The sequence below is a fragment of the Dermacentor variabilis genome, chromosome 4, assembly GCF_050947875.1.
Source record: "Dermacentor variabilis isolate Ectoservices chromosome 4, ASM5094787v1, whole genome shotgun sequence".
In the NCBI taxonomy this organism is placed as follows: Eukaryota; Metazoa; Arthropoda; class Arachnida; order Ixodida; family Ixodidae; genus Dermacentor; species Dermacentor variabilis.
In genome coordinates this window covers 143,168,945-143,190,280 of record NC_134571.1, presented here as the reverse complement: position 1 = coordinate 143,190,280, position 21,336 = coordinate 143,168,945, and the positions used below count along the sequence as shown (strand labels likewise).

At 43.6% G+C, this 21,336-nt stretch overlaps 1 protein-coding gene across 1 annotated transcript in view; it reads right to left on the bottom strand.

Annotated features, from left to right (window-relative positions):
* The window catches only part of LOC142579869 (Na(+)/citrate cotransporter-like), a 64,664-nt gene that overhangs the window by 8,673 nt on the left and 34,655 nt on the right, over positions 1 to 21,336 (bottom strand). The window contains exons 11-14 of the mRNA XM_075690502.1: positions 15,306 to 15,380; positions 13,245 to 13,343; positions 9,197 to 9,377; positions 8,074 to 8,235 (exon numbers count right to left, since the gene is read on the bottom strand). Coding sequence (XP_075546617.1) covers positions 8,074 to 8,235; positions 9,197 to 9,377; positions 13,245 to 13,343; positions 15,306 to 15,380 — 517 coding nt within the window. The remainder of the gene's footprint in view (positions 1 to 8,073; positions 8,236 to 9,196; positions 9,378 to 13,244; positions 13,344 to 15,305; positions 15,381 to 21,336) is intronic.

Below are 21,336 nucleotides of genomic sequence, written 5' to 3'. Positions count from 1 at the left end.
CCAATTGTAACCGCATAAATTTCTGAAGACTGACCATTTACGCTAACGTAGCAGTACCGGCCGCGTAGGTAGCTTCTTATCAGCGCTGTGACAGAGTGGCGCAAGTCAAGTTTTTTTAGGATTTGAAGGAGTATTTCGTGGCATGTTACATCAAACACCTTACTGAAATCAAAATAAATGACATCCAGCTGTCCTTTCTTATACACTGCTTGAGAGCCATGCATCATGAAGCTAACGAGGTTGGTAGTTGTTGAGCGTCCCGATATGAAACCATGCTGCTGATGAATGATAGTATTCTTAATAGAAGATTAAATTATTAAGTGATCAGTTGACTCGAATAATTTAGATGCTGCGCATAGGAGAGAAATAGGCCCGTAGTTACTCGCAGCAGTTCTTAACCGTGAAGACGGGAACGACGCGTCTAATAATAATAATAATAATAATAATAATAATAATAATAATAATAATAATAATAATAATAATAATAATAATAATAATAATAATAATAATAATCCTTCGATCAATCATATATTACCGCGCCCATGTACACCGTACAGATGGTAAATCAGTGAAGTTGAAATGTGCGGCCCTGGCGTTTATCGTTGGGCTTATTCCGGCGGCTTATTAACCTCTTTCTCATTTATTGGTTAGGTCTTTGTGTTTCTTAATGAGGTTACGCACACGTTTGGCTTGGGTTTATAACATTGTTTACTTGAAATGCAACACATCGCGCTTCGCATAATCACCATCATGGAGGAGTGCAACGAGCGGTTCCCAGTGGCTTCATGAAAGTGTTTCCGAATTATCTTACGCATTTGTGTGTCTTAATGCGTTAACCATGGTGTTTATGACTCAGTTATGCACTGTATTTACCATGTGACCCATTGGATCCGCACACTTCATTTAATTAAAAACAGAGACACATTTTTGAACCTATTGAGAAGCCAGAGAGAGACTGGTGCGCACGCGCTGTGCTGCGAGAGAGAGACGACGTCACTATCGACGTAGCCAATGGGGCACCATACCTTTGCTGCGAGATAATTATGTCATCATGAAATTGTCTTAACCCCGCCCCCTCTGAATCCCTTCCCTGCAATAATACGCAGATAAATGTACATGTTTTAAATGCGTAAGCATTTATATAGCTACCCAACGAGAAATTTGTCCGTCGGTCACGTAAGACCAATACAATGGCTCATATCCCCCATAAACAATGGCTCATACTCCCGCAGTAGGGATTCTATGGTCGGACTGCGAGTGTTTCGCCTAGGCACATACAGCTTCGCCATAAAAAAATAAAAAGAAGGAAAATGACAGTTGGACAATGTGTGAAACAATTACACAACAAAGCAAAGCTCGGAAAAGAACTATTACCGAGGTATGAAAACATCGAGATCATGAAAATAAGCAAGAATGTACTCCGTGAACGGTTGAGTGTTTGTGATGACAGACAGGAACATGGCGAAATCTATGTTTTTCGTGATATTGGCGCGTAATGTGAAACACAATACAACTGAGAAGTTCGGGGCCGGTGAGGATACCGAGAAGCACTTTGAGAAAAAAAACATAAAATCAGCGCGATTCCGTCGGCAGCGAAGTAAGGGCAATGTCAATAATCCAACAGTGCTAGAACAAGGATCAGTGTCCGTGTTAGCAAAGTGGGGATGATATACGTTTAGAAACATTCTCTGGACCCGATCTATAATGTGACTAGGATCTAGAAATGTAATTTCGCATGACCTACGTGTATTCGTGCCGAGCAAGACATATTGCTATGTAGAACTTGCGGAACGTTGTAGGAAAACTGAATTCCCTCGACAGTCTGCAAACAGAACCAAGAGAGCGCATACTCCACATTGCAACGTGTTTACTTTGAGCAGAAAAGTATAAGGTTGTATGAAAAAGTAGACCGAGATCATTGATCTCACAAACCTTATACAATGACACCGAATCTACAGAATGAGAGAGAGAAATGCTTGCTCTTTTGCGCGTGAAGGTATTGACTTTGGTCTTAGCAGCATTCAAGGTGAGGCTGCACCACTTAAGGTATCTCTGCACCACTTAACATAAGAAAGAAATCAGAGTGCAGGGTGCGACTGTCATAAATAGTATGACTTTCGTTGTCATCGACATACAGATGGAAAGAAGAATTCCAAATAGTAGAAAGAGCATCATTAACAAAAAGTTTTAAAAGCAGTGGTCCTAATATTGGTCCTTGCGGTACGGCGATAGTTACGATGTTAAAAGAAGAGCTTTGGCCGTTGATGTTAACATAAGATGATCGATCAAGAGGATAACTGCGCAAGGTATTGACAAATGATGAGTCAAGATCAAAGCGAATTAGCTTGATCAGAAGCAGTGAGTGTCTCACTACATCAAAAATTTTGCTGAGGTCACAGTAAGTGGTGGCAACTTGCCCCATTGAAGTACTGGCGCGAAGATCTGTGCCATGGAACTTGCGAGATTTGTAAATGTGGAATCCATGCTCATACGGAATCAATGACTCATTAAGCTCAAAAATCTTAGACGAGGCAGGCATCGAATTCGAGCCATTGGTTTTACAGCGAGACTTTCAATAAAAAAGAACACCAGGAGTTTCACACATTTCAGGGAAAGTGGATGTATTTATAGAGTCAATAAATACAAATGTTAACATGGGGCAAATATACTGTTCTAGGATTTTAGAAATGTGGAGGATAGGCGATCAGAAACGCAGGATACAGAAGACTTCAAGCGCTAAAGGCATTCGTAGATGAGTTTTTCATCAAACAACACAGCACTACATGTAGGAATCGTCGTGTTCTGCTGACTGACACCAGCGTTGAAACTTGAAGCTTTATATAAGGATGAAAAATGGGCATCGAAAGATTCCGTGACTGCTTGGACTTCTACTCCGCTAGAGTCATGCAGGCGAAAACAGTGTCCACGCTTACTACGGGGCTTGCGCATATCGATTCTTTCATAATTCCGCCGGTCCATCAGAGGTGCTCTTTTCCAAGGATTCCTTGTGTCTTGATCCTTCTTATAGAGGGGTTTGCAGAGAGTCCGAAAGAACAGAAATTCTTCCGTCTACTCAACAGGCACACGACGTCCAGATTTCAGGCCTGCGCGATCTTTCCTTTTTTATTAGTTCTTGGGTTTTATGGGTCAATACCTCTATGTGATTATGAGGCCAAACCGCAGGGAGGGACTCCAGATTATTTCTGACCACCTGGGGATCCTTAATCTGTCCCAATGCATGAGACATGGACATTTTTGAATTGCGCCCCCATCGATATGCGGTCTCCGTGGCTCGGATTTGATGCTGCGACCTCGTGCTAAGCAGCGCAACACCTTAGCCGCTAAGCCACCGAATTGGGTGAATAACTACAGCTACATAACGCATCGCCATCCTCGAAACCAGCTATGTAAGAGCCCTAAACTTCAGCGGAACTGCTCTTTCACGCTTCCCTAAGAACACTCGGCGACATCTAGTGGTTCCACCGCGAAGTCTGCGTGTAACCTCCGAAATGCATTGCACGCCGTCGCATTCGAATGCTGGGACCAAGGCGGGTCACGTGATCTTTATACTTTAGGGCAGTTATAAATTCATATGACAAGCAGTGGGGATATTTAGAGTGTTGATGACTAGACTGAGGAATGTATTTGCGCTTACTGCTCAAAATAAGCTCCGTAAACTGATCTACTTGGTGATCAGCATTGGTCTGGTCGGTAACCGGTGACCAATCGATGGCAGACAAAAATCATACAAACCAACCTGATCACCGCGCATGAAAGCAAAGCGAGATTATTCATTTATGCCACTGGAGGAGCTCTGTCTCAAAGGTGACACGGATAGAGTTATCTTTAGAGACGGATCAAACTTATCGGTACGCACAAGGGAAATGTCAGGACAAGAGGCATCTATGACTTGAGCATTCGATAATATGCAAAGGCCTAAGACGTTACCACAGGAATTGGCGATCAGGTGATGCTGCTGAAGGGAACAAAAGGACAGAAAATCCAATAACAGGCTGCATTAATTCTCTATGTATTGCTTTCAATGAGAATATCTAAAAGTGTTCCAATCCATTCCACGTGTATTAATACCACCAAGAAAGACTACTTTCTGCTTAATATGGCATGATACTACACTTTCAGTAGACGACATGACCTCACCAAATAAAATAGCGATTTAGGTGTCACATAATATTAATAATAATAATAATAATAATAATAATAATAATAATAATAATAATAATAATAATAATAATAATAATAATAATAATAATAATAATAATAATAATAATAATAATAGGAATCAATAAATCCGTCAATCAAATATTCACTATAGTGCCTACGAACAGCTAGAGAGCATTCGTACTGGTGCACCTGAAAAATAGTACGCAAGAGAAACAGTAAAAAGAAGACATGTGGTAAAGAAAAAACAATGCGAGATGGAAAAACAAATCGGTAAGTAGAAAACGAGGAAGCGGACGTAAAAGGGAGTCAATCATACATGATTATCTACATTTACAAAAAACACACCAAATGAAATCTGAAATATGTCATACAGGCAAAATACTTAATACATGCTTTTTGGAGTTATTGCATGCTTCTGTGGCCCGCAAAATAGCATATGACTGAGAAGCTTTGTGCAGTGTACAATGTCATGCACCCCATTATAGAGGGACAAAAGTTCGGATTTATACGTCTCAATTGCAGAGGTATCATAAGACGCCAACAAACACTGACACCAAGGACAACATAGGGGAAGTTAATTGTGCGTAATAAATAAAATAATAGAAACGATAAATTATTGGAAATTGCAGTGGATGAAAAGCAACTTGCTACAAATTGGGAATGATCCCACAACCTTCGATTTACGCGTGCAAGCACAAGTAATTGCCCTATGTTGTCCTTGGTGTCAGTGTTTGTTGGCTTCTTATGACGAACAAAAATCGGGCCCCTTGCTTAACCTCCTTTCTTCTCGTTTAATTGTAGAGGTGTGAGTTAAGGTATATATGAGAGTGTTGAACTATGGTCGCCTGAACGGCAAAAGCAGTGCTTGAAAAAAATATAGTGTATTTTGGACGCGTTCACGAGGTCAGAATTGGATTTGCATGTTCCGGCCCAAGCTGCAGAGACATACTGCAGCAGTGGAAGGCACACGGTAGAATACAGATTCAGAAACGCAACAGGGGAGTGGAAGTCGTGCGATATACCACCAGCAATATCAAGATTGCGAAGGACACGATTTTTCGCATATTTAGTGTGCGAAGAGCAGCTTTACGTTTTGTCGAAACACGAAGCAAGATCTTTCACTTCATCCATCCTGAGCAGTGGAGCATCCCGAAGGATGTGCGGAAATTGCGCGTGGTGCTGTTTCCGGTTAGAACATAAGTTTTGGAAGCATTTAAGAGTAGCTTATTGTATCAGTTCGGCAGTGAAAAAATGCTTTTATTTTGGGGAGATCAATGCTGGTCCTGAACAATGTTAATTTTATATAGCTTTTAAGTCTTCAGAATATACAAGGAATGCAACGTGTCGAATTGGTAATGAAATGTCAGTTATGAACAGTAGGAAGAGAAGAGGGCCAAGAAGAGATCCTTGAGTCCTACTAGTGGCCTCATAGCTAATAGAACTCTGTCTTTTAATGCCAATGGAGCACGATCTGTTCCTTAGGTAATTTTATACCAGGGCAGTGATGGAAGTAGGTATGTCTGTTTGTGTGGTCATTGTAGTAAGGAGATCAAGGCAAACTACATCGAACGCTTTAATTTGGCCAAATTAAGGAGCGTCTATTTGGCCCCTATCATGTACCACACTGGAACCATGGGTCATAAATGTGACTAGTTCATTGTTGTGGAGCGTCCCGCTACAAAAGCCATGCTGTATATCTATCAAAATGTTTTTAGCACCGACAAAAGCAGGGAATGCAATACAGATTCAAAGATTTTTGACACAGCGCGGAGTATAGATATAAGTCGGTAGTTAGTAACTGCACTTATAGCACATGATTTGTGTACGGGCACTACCCGGGCAATCTTCAAAACGCTAGGACACATGCTAGACTTTAAGGGAACCCTTAGAGTTTCTTGTGAAAGCAGGGACAAGTATGCTTCCGTACATCTTAAGCAGTGCGGGAGGGATACGATCAGCGCCACAAGAAAGGGTAAGCTTAAGGCGTTTCGTACACTTAAAAACAAGGCCTTCATTGAGTGATAGCGTACATACTCTACCAGACTGAGAAGGAAGGTTACTTAAGGTAGAAGATCTTTTACACTGAATATGGAACCGAAATGTTCTGCAAATGCATCAGCAGTATTCGAGACAACATCGCGCTTTGCATCAACAAGACATACATCTCCGGCGCTCCTTTTAGAAGAATGAGAGCGCTCGTAGCTCCAGAAATATCTTGAATTATGTGTCATGCTAGCTTCAACACGTTCAATGTGGTTGTAGTGATCACAGTTATAATAAAATGTGCAAAGACAACGACAGCGCCTAAGTTCAAGTTTCCACTTAACTAGGCCTGTCCCCCCCTTTCTGTGCGCATGGTCTTTCAGTTCTTTAGAAAACCAATGAGACAACCTTGACTGCTACTCCTCCTCTTCCTACTACTACTACTACTACTACTACTACTAGTACTAATAATTATAATAATAATAATAATAATAATAATAATAATAAACAGCGGAGGATGCAGCCCCCTATATATGTCCCCTGCTGGACAAAGGCCTCGCCTCGTCATTTATACTTCAATCAACCCTGTCCTAAGTCAGCTTTCGCTATTCTAAACCTGCCAACTTCCCAATTTCTTCACACCACCAAGTTTTCCACCATCGACTTCCGTTCGCTGAATACAGATCTGAACGTCGACCAACGGGTATTGGGTCTACAAAACAGTACACTTCTATTCCATATAATAGTACCTAAATTAAGGCACTGAACACCTTTTTTTTTCATACATAGCGTTTAGCTGTCGGTCATCACTTGTTAATATCTACCGTAGGGGCTTCAACCAATTTTTTCTCCTTCTTTATATTTTATTCTTCGAATCCCAATCGCTTATGACCTATGGTCCTAGATAAAAGTACTATTTCACAATATCTCTGTGCCCTCGGCGTTCTAGAATTCTCGTTCTCAGAAAAATTATTCAGAGCAGTAACATGATATAAGCCAGTAGCATGACGGAAGCGCTTCACGCCGCACTCTCTAAATAATGTGATGACTGCACCAGTTGCATCGAACATCTAGCAACGATATTCATTGTTGGCAGGAATGCGCTATTCCTGCGCATGAAGGACGATCATTCGTTGACTTAGAACTCGAAGGCACAGCAGCAATAGAATTAGCAGTTCTTTTTTAAGATCAATCGAAAGCCCAACACAATGTCAGTCACAGAAGCTAGTGGAAAATGGTAGCTAGAAAATACAGCATACGAACACTGCGACAAAATGTTACTTGACGAAAAAAAGTGTTCGGCAGTAATAAAGAGATAAAGTTATACTACCTGTCCCAGTGACGACTGCTTCTTGTATTCAGAGGAAATATACCGCAGGCCGCGTTATTTATGAAAATTCTCCGACTTTCTGAGGTATAATGATAACGCGCAACTGCACACAAGTTCTACTTCATTTGGAAGTTCACCTGTTGAGAATCAAGAGCCGATAGGGTGTCATCACTCCATGTCCTAGCGTCAATTATAAGCTCACCAATTTAAATCCCAGATGGACAACAAAATAGAGCATAAATACGCCACAGGGCGATCTACGATGCTGGACTTCATCTGCGGCTCCCTTGTAGTGTCCTCTAAGCTTTCAAAGCTGTCCTCTTCTTGTGTCCTCTAAGCGCTAAGCTTTGCCTTAGCGCCAACCGATCCTGAACAAAGATGGCGCTCGGAGGAGCTCGTCTGGGAGCAACCGGGACGGTAGTGCTACTTTTTTTCCTCCGGCTTTGAGGTACTAAAAGCACGACGGGTGCCCAGTGTATGCCACACAGCAAGCTTTAACAGTCGAGCCGTGCAGAGCGTCTACGCATCCCCGAAGACTAAGTGTACAAAACTGTGGCGTGAGCGCGACCAGCACGTACCAAAGAAACCATGGGGGCCATGAGATGGAGCACGCTGTCGTGGCTGCTCTTCATCTCGACCAGGAAGCACTGGATCGTGAACAGTAGCGCCACGCCCAAGCCGGGGTGTATGTCCGCCGCCGCTGACACTAGTTCCAGGCGCAAGGCGCTCACCTCGCCGAGCTAAAGTTGCAATGAGAACAACAAATAACAAGCACACTGGGGATATTCGTGCGAGAGAGCTTTTCTCCGAGTAATATTTATCTTTAAGCAGAAACGTCAAAGCCAACGTATACATGTAGCCTACGTATTTGCTGAGCGTTCGAGAGCCGGCACAGTTGAAATGGTGAAGAGCGCGGCAGCAAGGGAACACTCACTTTCGGACACGTATGTGCGCTCACCTTTGGCGGCGCAGGTCAGCGTTGTGACTGCTTGCGCACAGCAAGCTAACTCTGTCCATGTATGGGTTTCCCTGGGTGAATGACAGCGAACTTCTTCGATAATTAAGCGAATATTTGCTGCAGTTAACACTGCCCGTAAAACTAGGACCCGTCCTGTTTTCTTTATTGTCCTCGACTTGTCTCACGCTACCGCCCCCATAAGGAATTATTACCAACTATCCTAGCTGACAGATCCATTGGTCAATAAACTACGAGCCTTAGCTCGTGTATTTGTCCAATACACTGCTATCGCTTTCAATGCTTTTACCCTCGTTAACCGCCGCGGTTGCTCAGTGGCTATGGTGTTGGGCTGCTGAGCACGAGGTCGCGGGATTGAATCCCGCCCACGGCGGCCGCATTGCGATGGGGGCGAAATGCGAAAACATCCGTGTACTTAGGTTTAGGTGCACGTTAAAGAACCCCAGGTGGTCGAAATTTCCGGAGTCCTCCACTACGGCGTGCCTCATAATCACAAATTGGTTTTGGCACGCAAAACCCCATAATTTTTTTTTTTACCTTTCGGCCGAAACTGCTACTGTTTTATTTTATCTTGATGACAAAACTATAAGCAATGAAAACACCGCTGTGTGCGGCAAATTCAAGGAGTGTCGCTTATCAACGCTAGGTGAACTGAAAATTTCTGTTAAATGCTCCCAAATTAGAACAAAAACACAGGAAAGCGCGACGGGCGCAAGGCCACGTACCTTGAAACAGAGTGTCATGGCGCATCCGGCTCCGGCGAGCAGGAATACGCCCCAGGGAAAGCGAGTCTGGATCACGTCGGTTGGGACGATGCCCGGGGCCACAGAGCCGGGGGAACGTCGCGCAGGAGCCATGAACGCAAGTGACGTCAGGCCCACCATCACCGTCTGCGAGCGAACCGCGCTGCGCGGTGACGTGGGTAAGTATTGGTGCGAATGCTGGAATCGGGGTGGCCATCTATCTGATGGAGGAAATCATGTTCCTCTCGTGGTGACACGACGGGAAAGTGCCCTTATTGCGTTGTTAACTTTTTTGTTGATCTTCCATTCTCGAATATTTCGTATTACGTCTTGTGTCCTCTTGAGACGGTATTTCGCCATTGCCGACTGGAATAAGGTATTTGTGCGTGCCGCCCCTGTATATTATACGCCAGTGTTTGTTTTCTGTGTCTCATATATACTCAAGGTCCGTATTACTAGCTTTCAGCCTGGGAACCATTCCCTAATTGACTGGGACGAACAAGATATTTACAAAACATTTTTGCATTTAACGCACCAAAGGTCATGTATATAAGGTGAAGGACGATCGCGCATAGCCCTGTTGCATTTGTGCTCTATCGATGCATAGTGCAGGAGAACGGACTTCCAACGTTACCCTGACTCATTCCGCATACGAAGAGGGCGACATACGGATGTTTCCTACGGAGCAGAATTTATGCAAATTAACAGGGCATGACGACATTGAGGCCGGCAAATGGCGGTGCTTACAGAGGGAGTGACTTCTGGAGCTAGATTTCAAAAAACAACACAAATGATATGAAAGACACCTAGAGGATTGTGGGAGGGGGACGTTGCATCACACAATTACACAACCTGTCCCGTTCATAATACAGCTTCCATGGCAGATAATCGAACCCTCGGATTTGTACTCAGCAACAGATCATGGACAAAAAGCCGCAGCCTGTGGTTAGCCGGAGATCCATCATGCTTGAGCTGAATCTCGTAAATATATGAAAAAAATAGTTGTCACGGACATCATGAAGGTGAGCCAAAATTGTCGTCCGCCTTGCCTGGTGCCTAATCGTAACTTTAAAAGCGGGTGAACCTGAACATAAGGCAAACTGCAGTCATTATTATCTTTTGCGAAGCGTATATACATGGTCACGGCAGCTTTAACTATAACTAAATCACGCATAGTACTGCTGCACAGAAACTTCCACGCATCAGATCAGCACGGCTGAAGATATTTGTGCGTCTGGCTTTGCTACGAAACATTCGGCAGAGTATTTGTCAAAGAAATATACTATTTTTGCAGAACAATGAGAAAAGTCTCGATCGTTTGAAATGGTAGTAAACAACAAAGTTCATTGTGGAAGCCGATGTATGCATTAGAGCATTGCGGGCAAAGCCTGACACATGTTTTAAAAACACCAAAACCATAATTTACATAGCCGATTTTGCACAAGGCCACTTATTCATTGGCTGGCATTCGGGCAAACAATACTGATGGCACCGATCAGGGTGATAAGCGACGCTTGCTACGGGCAGAATCAATCGAGTAGAGTGTTCACACAAATAACTTCGGTTCATGCAGTATACCACCCCTGATACTAAATACTTGTTTCATGCATTCTATAGCTAATACCGTTGAGTTTAGACGTACCATAGTCTGAACGTAGGGCGGTACGCTTTATAAGCATATGCCGCGGTCATATTAGAATCATCATCGTCAGCCTATTCTTTGTCCACTGAAGTACGAAGGCTTCTCCCTGCGATCGCCAATTACCACTGTCTTGCGCCAACCGATTCCAATTAGCAACCACGAATTTTCTTATTTCATCGCACCACCTAGTATTCTGCCATCCTCGACTGCGCTTTCCTTCTCTTGGTACCCTTTCTGTAACCCTAATGGTCCAACGGTTATCTAACCTGCGCATTACATGATCTGCCCAGCGCTATTTATTTTCTCGTAATGTCAAATAGAATATTGGCTATACCCTTTTGCTTTCTGATCCAAACATTTCTCTTTCTGTCTCTCAACGTTAGGCCTAGCATTCCTCGCTACATCGCTTTTAGTTCGGTCCTTAAAGGGACACTAAAGCGAAACAATAAATCAGTTTAGACTAATGAAGAATTGTTTCAGAACCCTGCAGGCAGTCATTTCGAAAAAATAGTTTGATTATTAAATGAGAAAATGAAGGCCCAAGTACCAGTATTTGAATTTCGCGCCGAAACCCCAGCGCCTGTACGTCACCCTGACGTCAGGGATTCCAAAGCATGTTTTCGCATTTGGGCCGCGTTGGTTGAGTAAATGTTCCCGAAACTTGCCATGTTTATTATTCGGTTCCTTTAGAACACAATGTAGTCAATCTGTACCGCTATATATAATTAGTAGGCCCTAGAAGATGCCATAAAATTCATGACGTCATAGCCACCAGGTGCAGGAACTTAAGTAGGCGTCGCCACCCGTATTTCGTTCTTGCGCTTTTTCTGGCTTACCAAACGTCTTATCGTTGAAAGAGTGGTGTTTTTGGTGTTGTAGAAAGGTAACTTACTGATGCAGAAGAAATCATTTTTCACTTTAGTGTCCCTTTAACTTGTTCTGAAGCTTCGCTGTCAGTCTCCAAGTCTCTGTGCCATATGTCAGCACCAGCAAAATGCACTGATTGTACACCTTCCTTTGCAATGATAATGGTAAGCTTCCAGTCAGGAACTGACAATGTCGACCGTATGCCATCCAACCCATTTTTATTCTTCTATGAATTTCCTTCTCATGATCCCCCAATCACTGTTACACTGTGATTAAACTATTATCAGCGTGATGGCGAATGAGCGCCTACTCCGTCCACACCCCCCCCCCCTAGGGCCCCTCTCCTCATCGCCATGTGCTTCCAGGAGACACGTAGAGATCACACTGGAAGAAAACGTCACGTTGACGCTGTATTCATATGTGAGAACGCCATCCACTTCCGGTCACCCGGAGTACGCGCTTTACGGCCACACGCTGCTGTAATCGCACACACAGTGCAATACATATTATACGAGGTAAAATTACTTTATTACGCGCCACACGAAAGCGGGACGACAAAAGAATGGTCGGGTCTGTGATGGCATGGCGATGGCGCACTACTGATCAGAACTGATGTCTCTCATAGATGGACTACTCGAAAGCTTTTACCCTGGCGTCTATACGTGCATGATTATGTTGGTGCTGCAGGGTATGGAATGGGGTTACGCAAAAGCCCGAAATGAGCACCTTACTGTTCTTTTTTTTAATTCCTTGGATTAGCATTCCTTGGTAACTTTACATACTTTCCGGTTTCTCCGTCTGTATCTAAACTTTTTTCATCCAATCACACACATTATCTAGTAGCTTAGATTGCTAGGTACGCGCTCATGCTGAATAGACAACATCGAAAACAGGGCACGGCACCGAAGAGACAAGATGATCATCCGGGCATTCTGGACACGATAGGCGTTTCTGTTTAAAGTGTTCAAATATCCGAAGTAGTTTAGGGGCCCTTCAATGAAATGCTTTGTATAGTTCACAGCAAAGTTGACTTAGGACCCTAGGTACGTAATGATTATGACGAAAATCAGATGTTTCCGTAACGTTACTGCTTATGCTCAATCTAAGTTAAACATGCCATCATAAAACGAACTATCTATAAAGTGCCTCCATAATTAAAGACATGACATGTTTAAGCATCACCCACAGATTACCAATAATAACCAGCAGTGAAAGCTCTTACTATATAGGAAAAGGAAGACAAGGCGCGTTTCCTTGATACAGACAGGTTTAGGTTTCTTTACTCAAACTTTTTGTACAAGTGAGTTTGAACAAAAAAACCAATGCTTTTCTTTAGCCCGATCCCACTCACATTGCATGCCCCACTTGCTGCATGTTTCAGCAGCTAATTCTTCAGCGTGATTGTGGCACCTTTCTCGTGAAAGCGCGACCTGTATCCAGCACTGACCTTTGCATAAATCTGTCATTACGCATGGAAATACGGAGATAAGGTTATGTGGAGGCACGCCAGTGTGCGCGTACCTGGTGTTGTCGTTGATGTTAATCCAGTCCTGGCCGACAAGGGAACAGTTGACGTAGGCCGCTATCATAAATATGGCGACGGCCTCGTAAGACTTGTACCTGTTTGGGGCCGGTAGAACGCAACGGTCAGTGTCACAAGTGGTTTGTTGAAGAAAATACCATGCAGATCTTATCTTCGAGAAACCGGCAATGAAACTTAGCGCTAACAGAAGACAACTGACACGGGAAGAAGAGGCAGACTTTTCTTACCGTGTGAGTTGTGATTTTGTTTCCGCTAATTTGCCTCGTCAGCCAAGCAAGACTAACTAGACCCCCAATTATTTCTTCAAGAGACAGTTTAGAATGCCCATAATTATGTTTATAAAAACTTCCGTTAAGTCTAGGAAAGTGGTTACGATTAGGGCCATGAGTACTTTCTTCACAGGAAACAGTGTTGTTACTGAAGAGCTAATTATCAGAATGCTAAAATGCTGCATAAGCACTTGCCTAAAATCAGAACAGAAAGGCTGCAGTGCAACAAAACCGTCGATCAGCACCTGTAGTAACAAAGCACACAAACACTTACTAACTTTTCAGGTAGCCTGTCAAAGCTCATCGTCCCCGCTTTACCATTATTTCGACCTCATTGCTAGGCAGTACAATTTGCTCAATGCCAAGGAGAGGTGTGGCACGCTGTCGGTTTCTCTCATCCGGTTTCTACCGCAATGTCCAAAGCGTTTTTAAGACTGCGTAACAGTTTTGAAGAAAAAATGAGCAGAGGCACCTTGACTTGAAGATACGTATCACAATCAGCGAGATATAAGAATTTTAGCCTCTTTACTTGAGTAGCATTAAAACAAAATGTAGTCATGCCTATTTCTTTTTATGATTTCTAATTGTAGCAATTAGAAACAAGCATATACTCTTCTGTTGCGAACACCATTTAAGTACATTTCCCGCCGTAGTATAGGCATTTTGAGATACTTATAAATTAAAACTATGTCTTGAAGAGCGAGACTGCGCCAAAAACCCTCGGATTGTCCCACCAATGAATACTTTCATGGTGAAAGTTAGTTTTGTCTTCAGATGTCACGTGGTGGTGACGTTGAAGAACCCAGTAGCAATACTGTGAAAGACAAAACTACTTTTTATTGGGCGAACCTGTGCCCACAAAAACAGGCTACACTTATAGCAAAACGACAGCGGCGAACACGGTTGGCGATCGTCGAAAATCTGATGGGCGGTTCAAGCTCGTCGGCTTTTATACATCAGTCGTCGAATGTTCCAGAGTAATTGCTGGGACCCGCGTGCCTTTCACAAAGTTCCACATTATTCGCATCGCGGAAACGTGCAATCAGATTACACAAGGTTCGGTCGCAGACAGCGCATGGAACCATCGATAACATTCCAGAAACTTCCGATACATGCAGGCGCGTCCTGCGCTGTGCGATAACATTTGCTAGGCGGTGAAACGTCTCGCCCGATCAAGACAAGTGCACGTGTCAATATGATCCTGTGGCGACTGCTGCTGAAAAACTTCTGTCCCTTGCCACACTTATAAATTAGCCCATACAAGTCACTGCGCCCGACAGACAAACAGCAGCTGCAGTAGAACCACCGTGGCTCGGTGGGGCTCTTTGCAGTGTCCCCACCTGCCGCCGTTTGAAGAAATCACAGGAGCGGCAAACGTTACCTGGTAGTGTCTCTTCACGGAGTATCAGCACCTAAATTATTTTGATACCGTGGTGGGGAAGATGATGGTCGCTGCATATTTTTGGCGGTTTTCTCGTCGGGCAAAACAAAAATGTTTATCGTGTAGACAGTTTAACACCGTGCCACAATAAGTTCCCAGCGTAGTTGTACACTTTCCGTTCATATTTTGTGTGTCACGACTACACCCCTCCCACCCCCCAGGCTGTTCTGTGCTTAATCTTTCTCTCATGTAGACCATGCGCCAAAGGTAGAAAAACACATTTTTTTTTAGCTGGTACATAGACTATCACACACGAGAATGCTGCGGCACAACCATAATCTAGACGTCAACGTTTTCCAAGGATCTTTATCATGTATTCGTTCACTCACCCTATTCTCCTGATTGTGGCGTACTTTTCCTGGCACGCGTCTGTGTCGTTTTGGTACTGTGCCGTACTCTGCAACCTGAGGAAATAATATTAGGCACTTTTAATCTCGCATCTGAGTTCTTCGGCCAGTTTTTTCGATATCAGAACTTGGGGTTCTTAGAAGTACCGTAGGCACAAATAGGGTAGTCGTTGTATTATATTACGCAAGTCAGGTTACTCTTGTTTTTGTTTTTTTTTGTTCTCAGTGATTATTCAGGCTGATACTAATACTTGAAATAATAACACTAATTTCCTTCAAATCAGTTTAGCGGTTGCCTCGTCAAGGTATTTCTACGTTCTACATCTATTTGAACAGACAATAGCCAAGGAGTTTTATAGTAAAACGCTTAGATAGCTTCGCTGTATAACGAGTTCCTCGTATTCGCGTCTATCTGCGAAGGTTTTTGTTGCGATAGCAACTACATAAACATGCCAGCCGAATTTCTGCCTTCGCTTTTATGTAGCGCATAAAGTCCAAGGACGATAATATCGCCACCGCGCGCTGTATGCTGTATGTGCGAGTAAAAGCTTGCGAGATTCAGCCGAGGATGGCGGCTACATCACGCGCCCGCGCAAGGGAGGAAATCGGCAAGGAAGCCCGCCGTCTTCCTTCGCGCGTAAGGCACTATGGACAGGGGAAGCGGGGGAGGGGCGCATTCTACTCCGGCGGATGCGGCACGTGGAGCGTCAGCGCTTTGGGGCGCGCGCCCTATCTTGAAAGCGATCTGCTGTGAGTACAAAGCTTAGGTGCGCCGACGGCTCATAGGTTCGTGCGCGCTGTGTTTTTGCTGCTTCGCGTTGAAGCGAGAGTCAGCCGGGAGGTCAACTCGCTAGCTGCTGGTGCCGCGCTTTATCAACTCCAGCGTTTTCACATCGAGTTTCCGCAGTCAGCTAATTAGATGCGTTCATGTTTCCGTCAGCGCGAGTGACACTATGCTTCCTCTTTTACTTATTAAGGAAATGTTTACAAGTTTATTCCGTCGAAAAAAAAAGCTACTATCCTTACTTCGCATAGCTGTGAACTTATTTGTTGTCGCAATCGATGCTTCGCCTTTCGGGCGAAACTGCGACTTTTGTTTAGGAGGAAGCTTTAGCTCGGGTGCTCCTATTTAAATACATGTAAAAGGAGAATTCGTTTTTCTCAGCGACCACTGCACCAAATTTGATGAAGTTTCTTGCATTTAAAAGAAAAACTTCAGATCTAGTGACTGTTTGTTTCCAATTTTCCAATTAGTAATCGATTTTTTATTAAGAAAATGGCAAGAATTGAAAATTTTCAAATAACGAAACTCTAAAGTTTACAACTCTGTAACTCAGCAACCAAAAATGATAATACAATTCTGTGAGTTGCATATGGTAGTACATTTAAGCCGTCAAAATCTGCGTGTTACACATGTTAGTTAGTTAAATGGGGGTTTAATGGCGCAAAAGCGGCTGAGGCTATGCTGCGCCAAACACGAGGTGTTTAAAAATTACGTTTATGAAGGAAAAGGCTTTGTTAATCTATATTTTATGTAAAAACCCAGTGTCGTGTAGAAATTTACGGACGTCACATAATGGGACTAGCGGATCATCACCTAAAATTAGAGCGGGGTGTAAAGGTATGTGTAATTGATATAATTTGTGCAAAAGTGTTCGTCTGTGTGTTTCAGTCTGCATACATGTGAGTAATATGTGCATAACTGTTAGTGGCTGTTGACATTTCTCGCATGTTGGTGTGTCTTCTTTCGTAAGTAAGTAATTGTGCGTGAGGTGTGTGTGCCCAATGCGTAGTCGGCATAGAACTACTTCGATGAACCGCTCCTGATGATTGCATGACTTCCACTCGCCTACTATGGGTTTCGTGAGATGTAGCTTGTTGTCGGCACAACGGTCCCATTCGCGTTGCCATTTTACCGTGAAGGCTTTTCTAATTGCACGGATGCTATCATTATATGGTAGTTTCGTGTTTGTAATATTTTTGTATGCTGCCATCAATGCACAGCTATCAGCTGCTTCGTTACCTGGTATCCCGACATGGCTTGGGACCCAACAGAAACGAATTGACCTCCCGTATTCGTTAAGCACCAACATGTTTAAAATGTCTCCTATCAGGGGTTCACACTCAGATTTCAACTGTAGAGCTTTCAGTGAGCTTAAAGAGTCAGTGTATATGACTGCATGTTCGTGTTTATCAGTTATAATCTTTTTAACAACAACCCAGATAGCGTAAACTTCAGCCGTGAAAACAGAAGCGTGTTGTGGTAATCGAATACTTGTTTCCCACTTTTCCGCTACGGCCCCCACACCCACGTGGTCTTTTGTTTTAGAGCCATCAGTGTAATATTGCATGTTATTTTGATATTTGTCCTGAAGTGCACGGAATTCTTGTATAATGTGTTCGTGTGGGATGTCTCTTTTCTTTAGATGTGTTAACGTCCAATCACATAAGTGTGTCAAATCGTACCACGAAGCCAGCCGTTGTGGTTTCTTGGCAACCTGGAGGACTTCGTGGGGAATGTCATAATCCCGACAGTATTGCTCATACCGCAGGACAAGTGGCCTAATCGAGTTCGGTTTATTTGTGTAGTGTAAGCGTGTGTTGCATTGTGTGAGGATGTTGTAGCATATGTGTTGGGGTGATGACTGAATTTTGAGTACGTAGGAAAATGTGAGGAATGCTCTGCGCTGCTGTAAGGAGGGTTCATTACACTCGACGTATAAACTTGGAATAGGTGAAGTTCGGTAGGCACCACTCGCCAGTCGCAGTCCGAGGTTATGTACCGGATCAAGTCGTTGGATGTAGGACTGTCTGGCTGAACCGTAAACCACGGAGCCGTAGTCTAAAAGGCTACGCACAAGAGACCGGTAAACACGTAAAAGGCAGGTTCGGTCGGAACCCCAGTGCTTATGGGACAAAATTTTAAGAATATTTAGAGCTTTATTTGCTTTGATCTTTAGTGCTTTTATGTGAGTTAGGAAGTTCAGTTTGGTGTCAAAGGTTACTCCTAAAAACTTATGATCTTGTTTCACCGGCAGTATGGTGTCGTTCAATTTTAGAACTGGATCGCTGTGTAGCCCTCGTTTCTGAGAGAACAAAACAGTAACTGTTTTCTGTGTGGAGAAACGGAAACCATTTTTGTTAGCCCATTGTGTAAGCTTATTTATTGTCATTTGAAGTTGCCTTTCACAGGTTGGCGAATTTGAGGCGCGGCAAGCCACTTGGAGATCGTCTACGTAAACAGAGTGCATAAGAGACGACGGTATAATCTTATTAACTGAGTTCATTTTTACTATAAACAGTGTCGTGCTGAGAACACAGCCTTGTGGAACGCCATTTTCCTGCGTAAACGTATGAGAATGTACTGTACCCAGACGTACCTGAAATGTTCTATTAGATATAAAATCAGCTAGGCAATTTAGCATTTTACCACGGATGCCGAGGTCAGCTAGGTCTCTTAAAATTCCGTATCTCCATGTGGTATCATAGGCTTTTTCCAAATCGAAGAAAACTGCAAGACAGTGTTGTTTGTGTAAAAACGCATATCGAATTTCATGTTCTAGACGGACAAGATGGTCAGTAGTTGAACAGCCCTTTTGATATCCGCACTGGTGGGGGTCTATGAGGTTTCTTGATTCTAAGATAAATGAGAGTCTAATATTGATAATGCTTTCATATGATTTTGCCAGACAGCTTGTGAGGGAAATGGGTCTGTAGTTGCTTGCGGATGTTGGGGATTTACCGGCTTTTAGAAATGGAACTACTATTGCTTTTTTCCATTCTTCGGGCATTATACCAGATTCCCAGATTATGTTGAAAAACTTAAGGAGAGCTTCTACAGATGCCTGGGATAGATGAGCCAGCATGGCGTAGTGGATACGGTCGTGTCCTGGCGCTGTGTTTTTACCTGCAGAAAGGACTCTGTTTATTTCTTGTTGTGTGAGGGGGGAATTGTACGGTTCATTTAACGCGCCAGTAGTGGGTAGCTTCTGTTTTTCAGCAGACTGTTTGTACTGTAAGAATTCCTTCGTATAATTTCCTGAACTGGATACATCACGGAAATGTTCGCCAAGTATATCTGCCTGTTCTTGTATTGTTGTTTGTGTGTCTGGACTTGTAAGTAACGGTATTGTGTAAGATGAGTAATCTCCCCGAAACTTTCCTACCTGTTCCCACATGCGTTTAGACGTAACTGTACTGTTTAGGGAAGATACGTATTTCTTCCACGATAATTTTTCTGCCTGCCTTCTGATAAATCGTGCCTTGGCTTTGGCCTGTTTAAAGCATAAAAGGTTGGTATAGGTGGGGTGTCTTCGTAACATACCCCAGGCCCTATTTTGAAGCTTTTTGGTTTCTGTGCACTCGGGGGTCCACCAGGGGAAACTTTTTTTGCGCACAAGACTGGATGTTTGAGGTATTGCCTTTTCTGCCGCTGAAACTAAAACTGTAGTGAACTCCTCATTAATTTCATTTACATTGAGTTCATTTAAACAGACATCTTCAAGTTTTGCATGTTTCATAAAAAGCGGCCAGTCGGCAAGATGTATTTTCCAGCGACGTGGCTTAGAGTTTATTGTAGGTAATGTGGATGAGAGCTTGATAAATGCCGGCAAATGATCACTTCCATATGAAGTGTCGGGGACTTCCCATTTAAAATCGCTAAAAACAGACGGTGAGCAGAAGGCTAAATCTAGACAGCTGAATTTGCGTGAGCTTGGTGAGAAATATGTTGGTGAACCCGAGTTTAAAAGACATATGCTGTTAGACAAAATAAAATCTTCGATTACTTGCCCTCTTTGGTCTGTTCTATCGCTACCCCAGAGGCTACAATGGGCATTAAAATCTCCTACCAGAATAAAAGGCTCCGGCAACTGGTGTATTAGATTTTCCAGTTGTCTAATAGTAAAATGAGTATGGGGTGGGATGTAAAGTGAACAGATGGTGATGGTTTTATGCGATAGAACGGTGACGGCAACAGCCTCGAAAGAAGTATTCAGTTGAACATTTCGTGTAGGGGTGCCGCCCTGAACGACTATGGCGACTCCTCCTGACAAACGGCTAGAGTGTTCGCGGTCTTTTCGGACAACGGTGAAACCTTTGAGAATGTTAGTATTTTTTGGACCAAGATTCGTTTCTTGGAGACACACTGCAACTGGCCAAAAAGTGTTGATAATGTCTTTGATGTCACCTATATTGTGTATAAGACCTCTGCAATTCCAGTGAACAATGAAAGCCATGTTTCTAAAATGAAAAATGTAGTGGTGTTTGCGAACTTAAAAAACTAAAGGTGACATGCGATACGGGACAGTACACGTTTAATGGGCGGTAACCGTTCAGGTTGCCTGTCCCTTTTTCTGTAGAGTTATAAGGACCTTGTCCTTCTTAGGGCGCTCAGAAGAGCGCTGTTCTTTTGGCGTCAATGACGCCGGGGTTTTAGTGTCGACCTCCATTGCCTTCTCTGAGGCGCTGGATGATCGAGAGCCAGGCGCCGAGACACGCGCCTCGGGCCTTGGCGTTCTGTTTAGCCTGGGAACCTGCGGGACGACTGTCTGCAGGGCCGTCTTGGATGATGGTGGAGTAGCACTAGCTGCTGCCACCGAGGGGGCGGATGGAGTTGCTACAGGACCACTGACTGTGACCTCTGTAGACTCCTGAGACCGATGTGGCGCTGCCCCCTGTCGCGCCACATTGGCATAGCTTATTTGAGGTAAGAGTGAAAGCCTCTTCCTTGCTTCAAAAAATGAAATCTTTTCTTTTACTGTGAGAGCAATCACTTCCTTCTCCTTCTTCCAACAGGGACATGATCGTGAATACGCTGGATGATCCCCTTTGCAGTTCACACAGCGTGGGGGAGCGTTACAGTTTTCAGATGGGTGATCGTTGGCACTGCATTTCGCGCATGTTTCTTTGCCTCTGCATGATTGTGATGCGTGGCCGAACCTCTGGCACTTAAAACACCGCCTCGGGTTCGGTATATATGGCCTGACATTTATCTTTAGGTATCCTGCGTCGA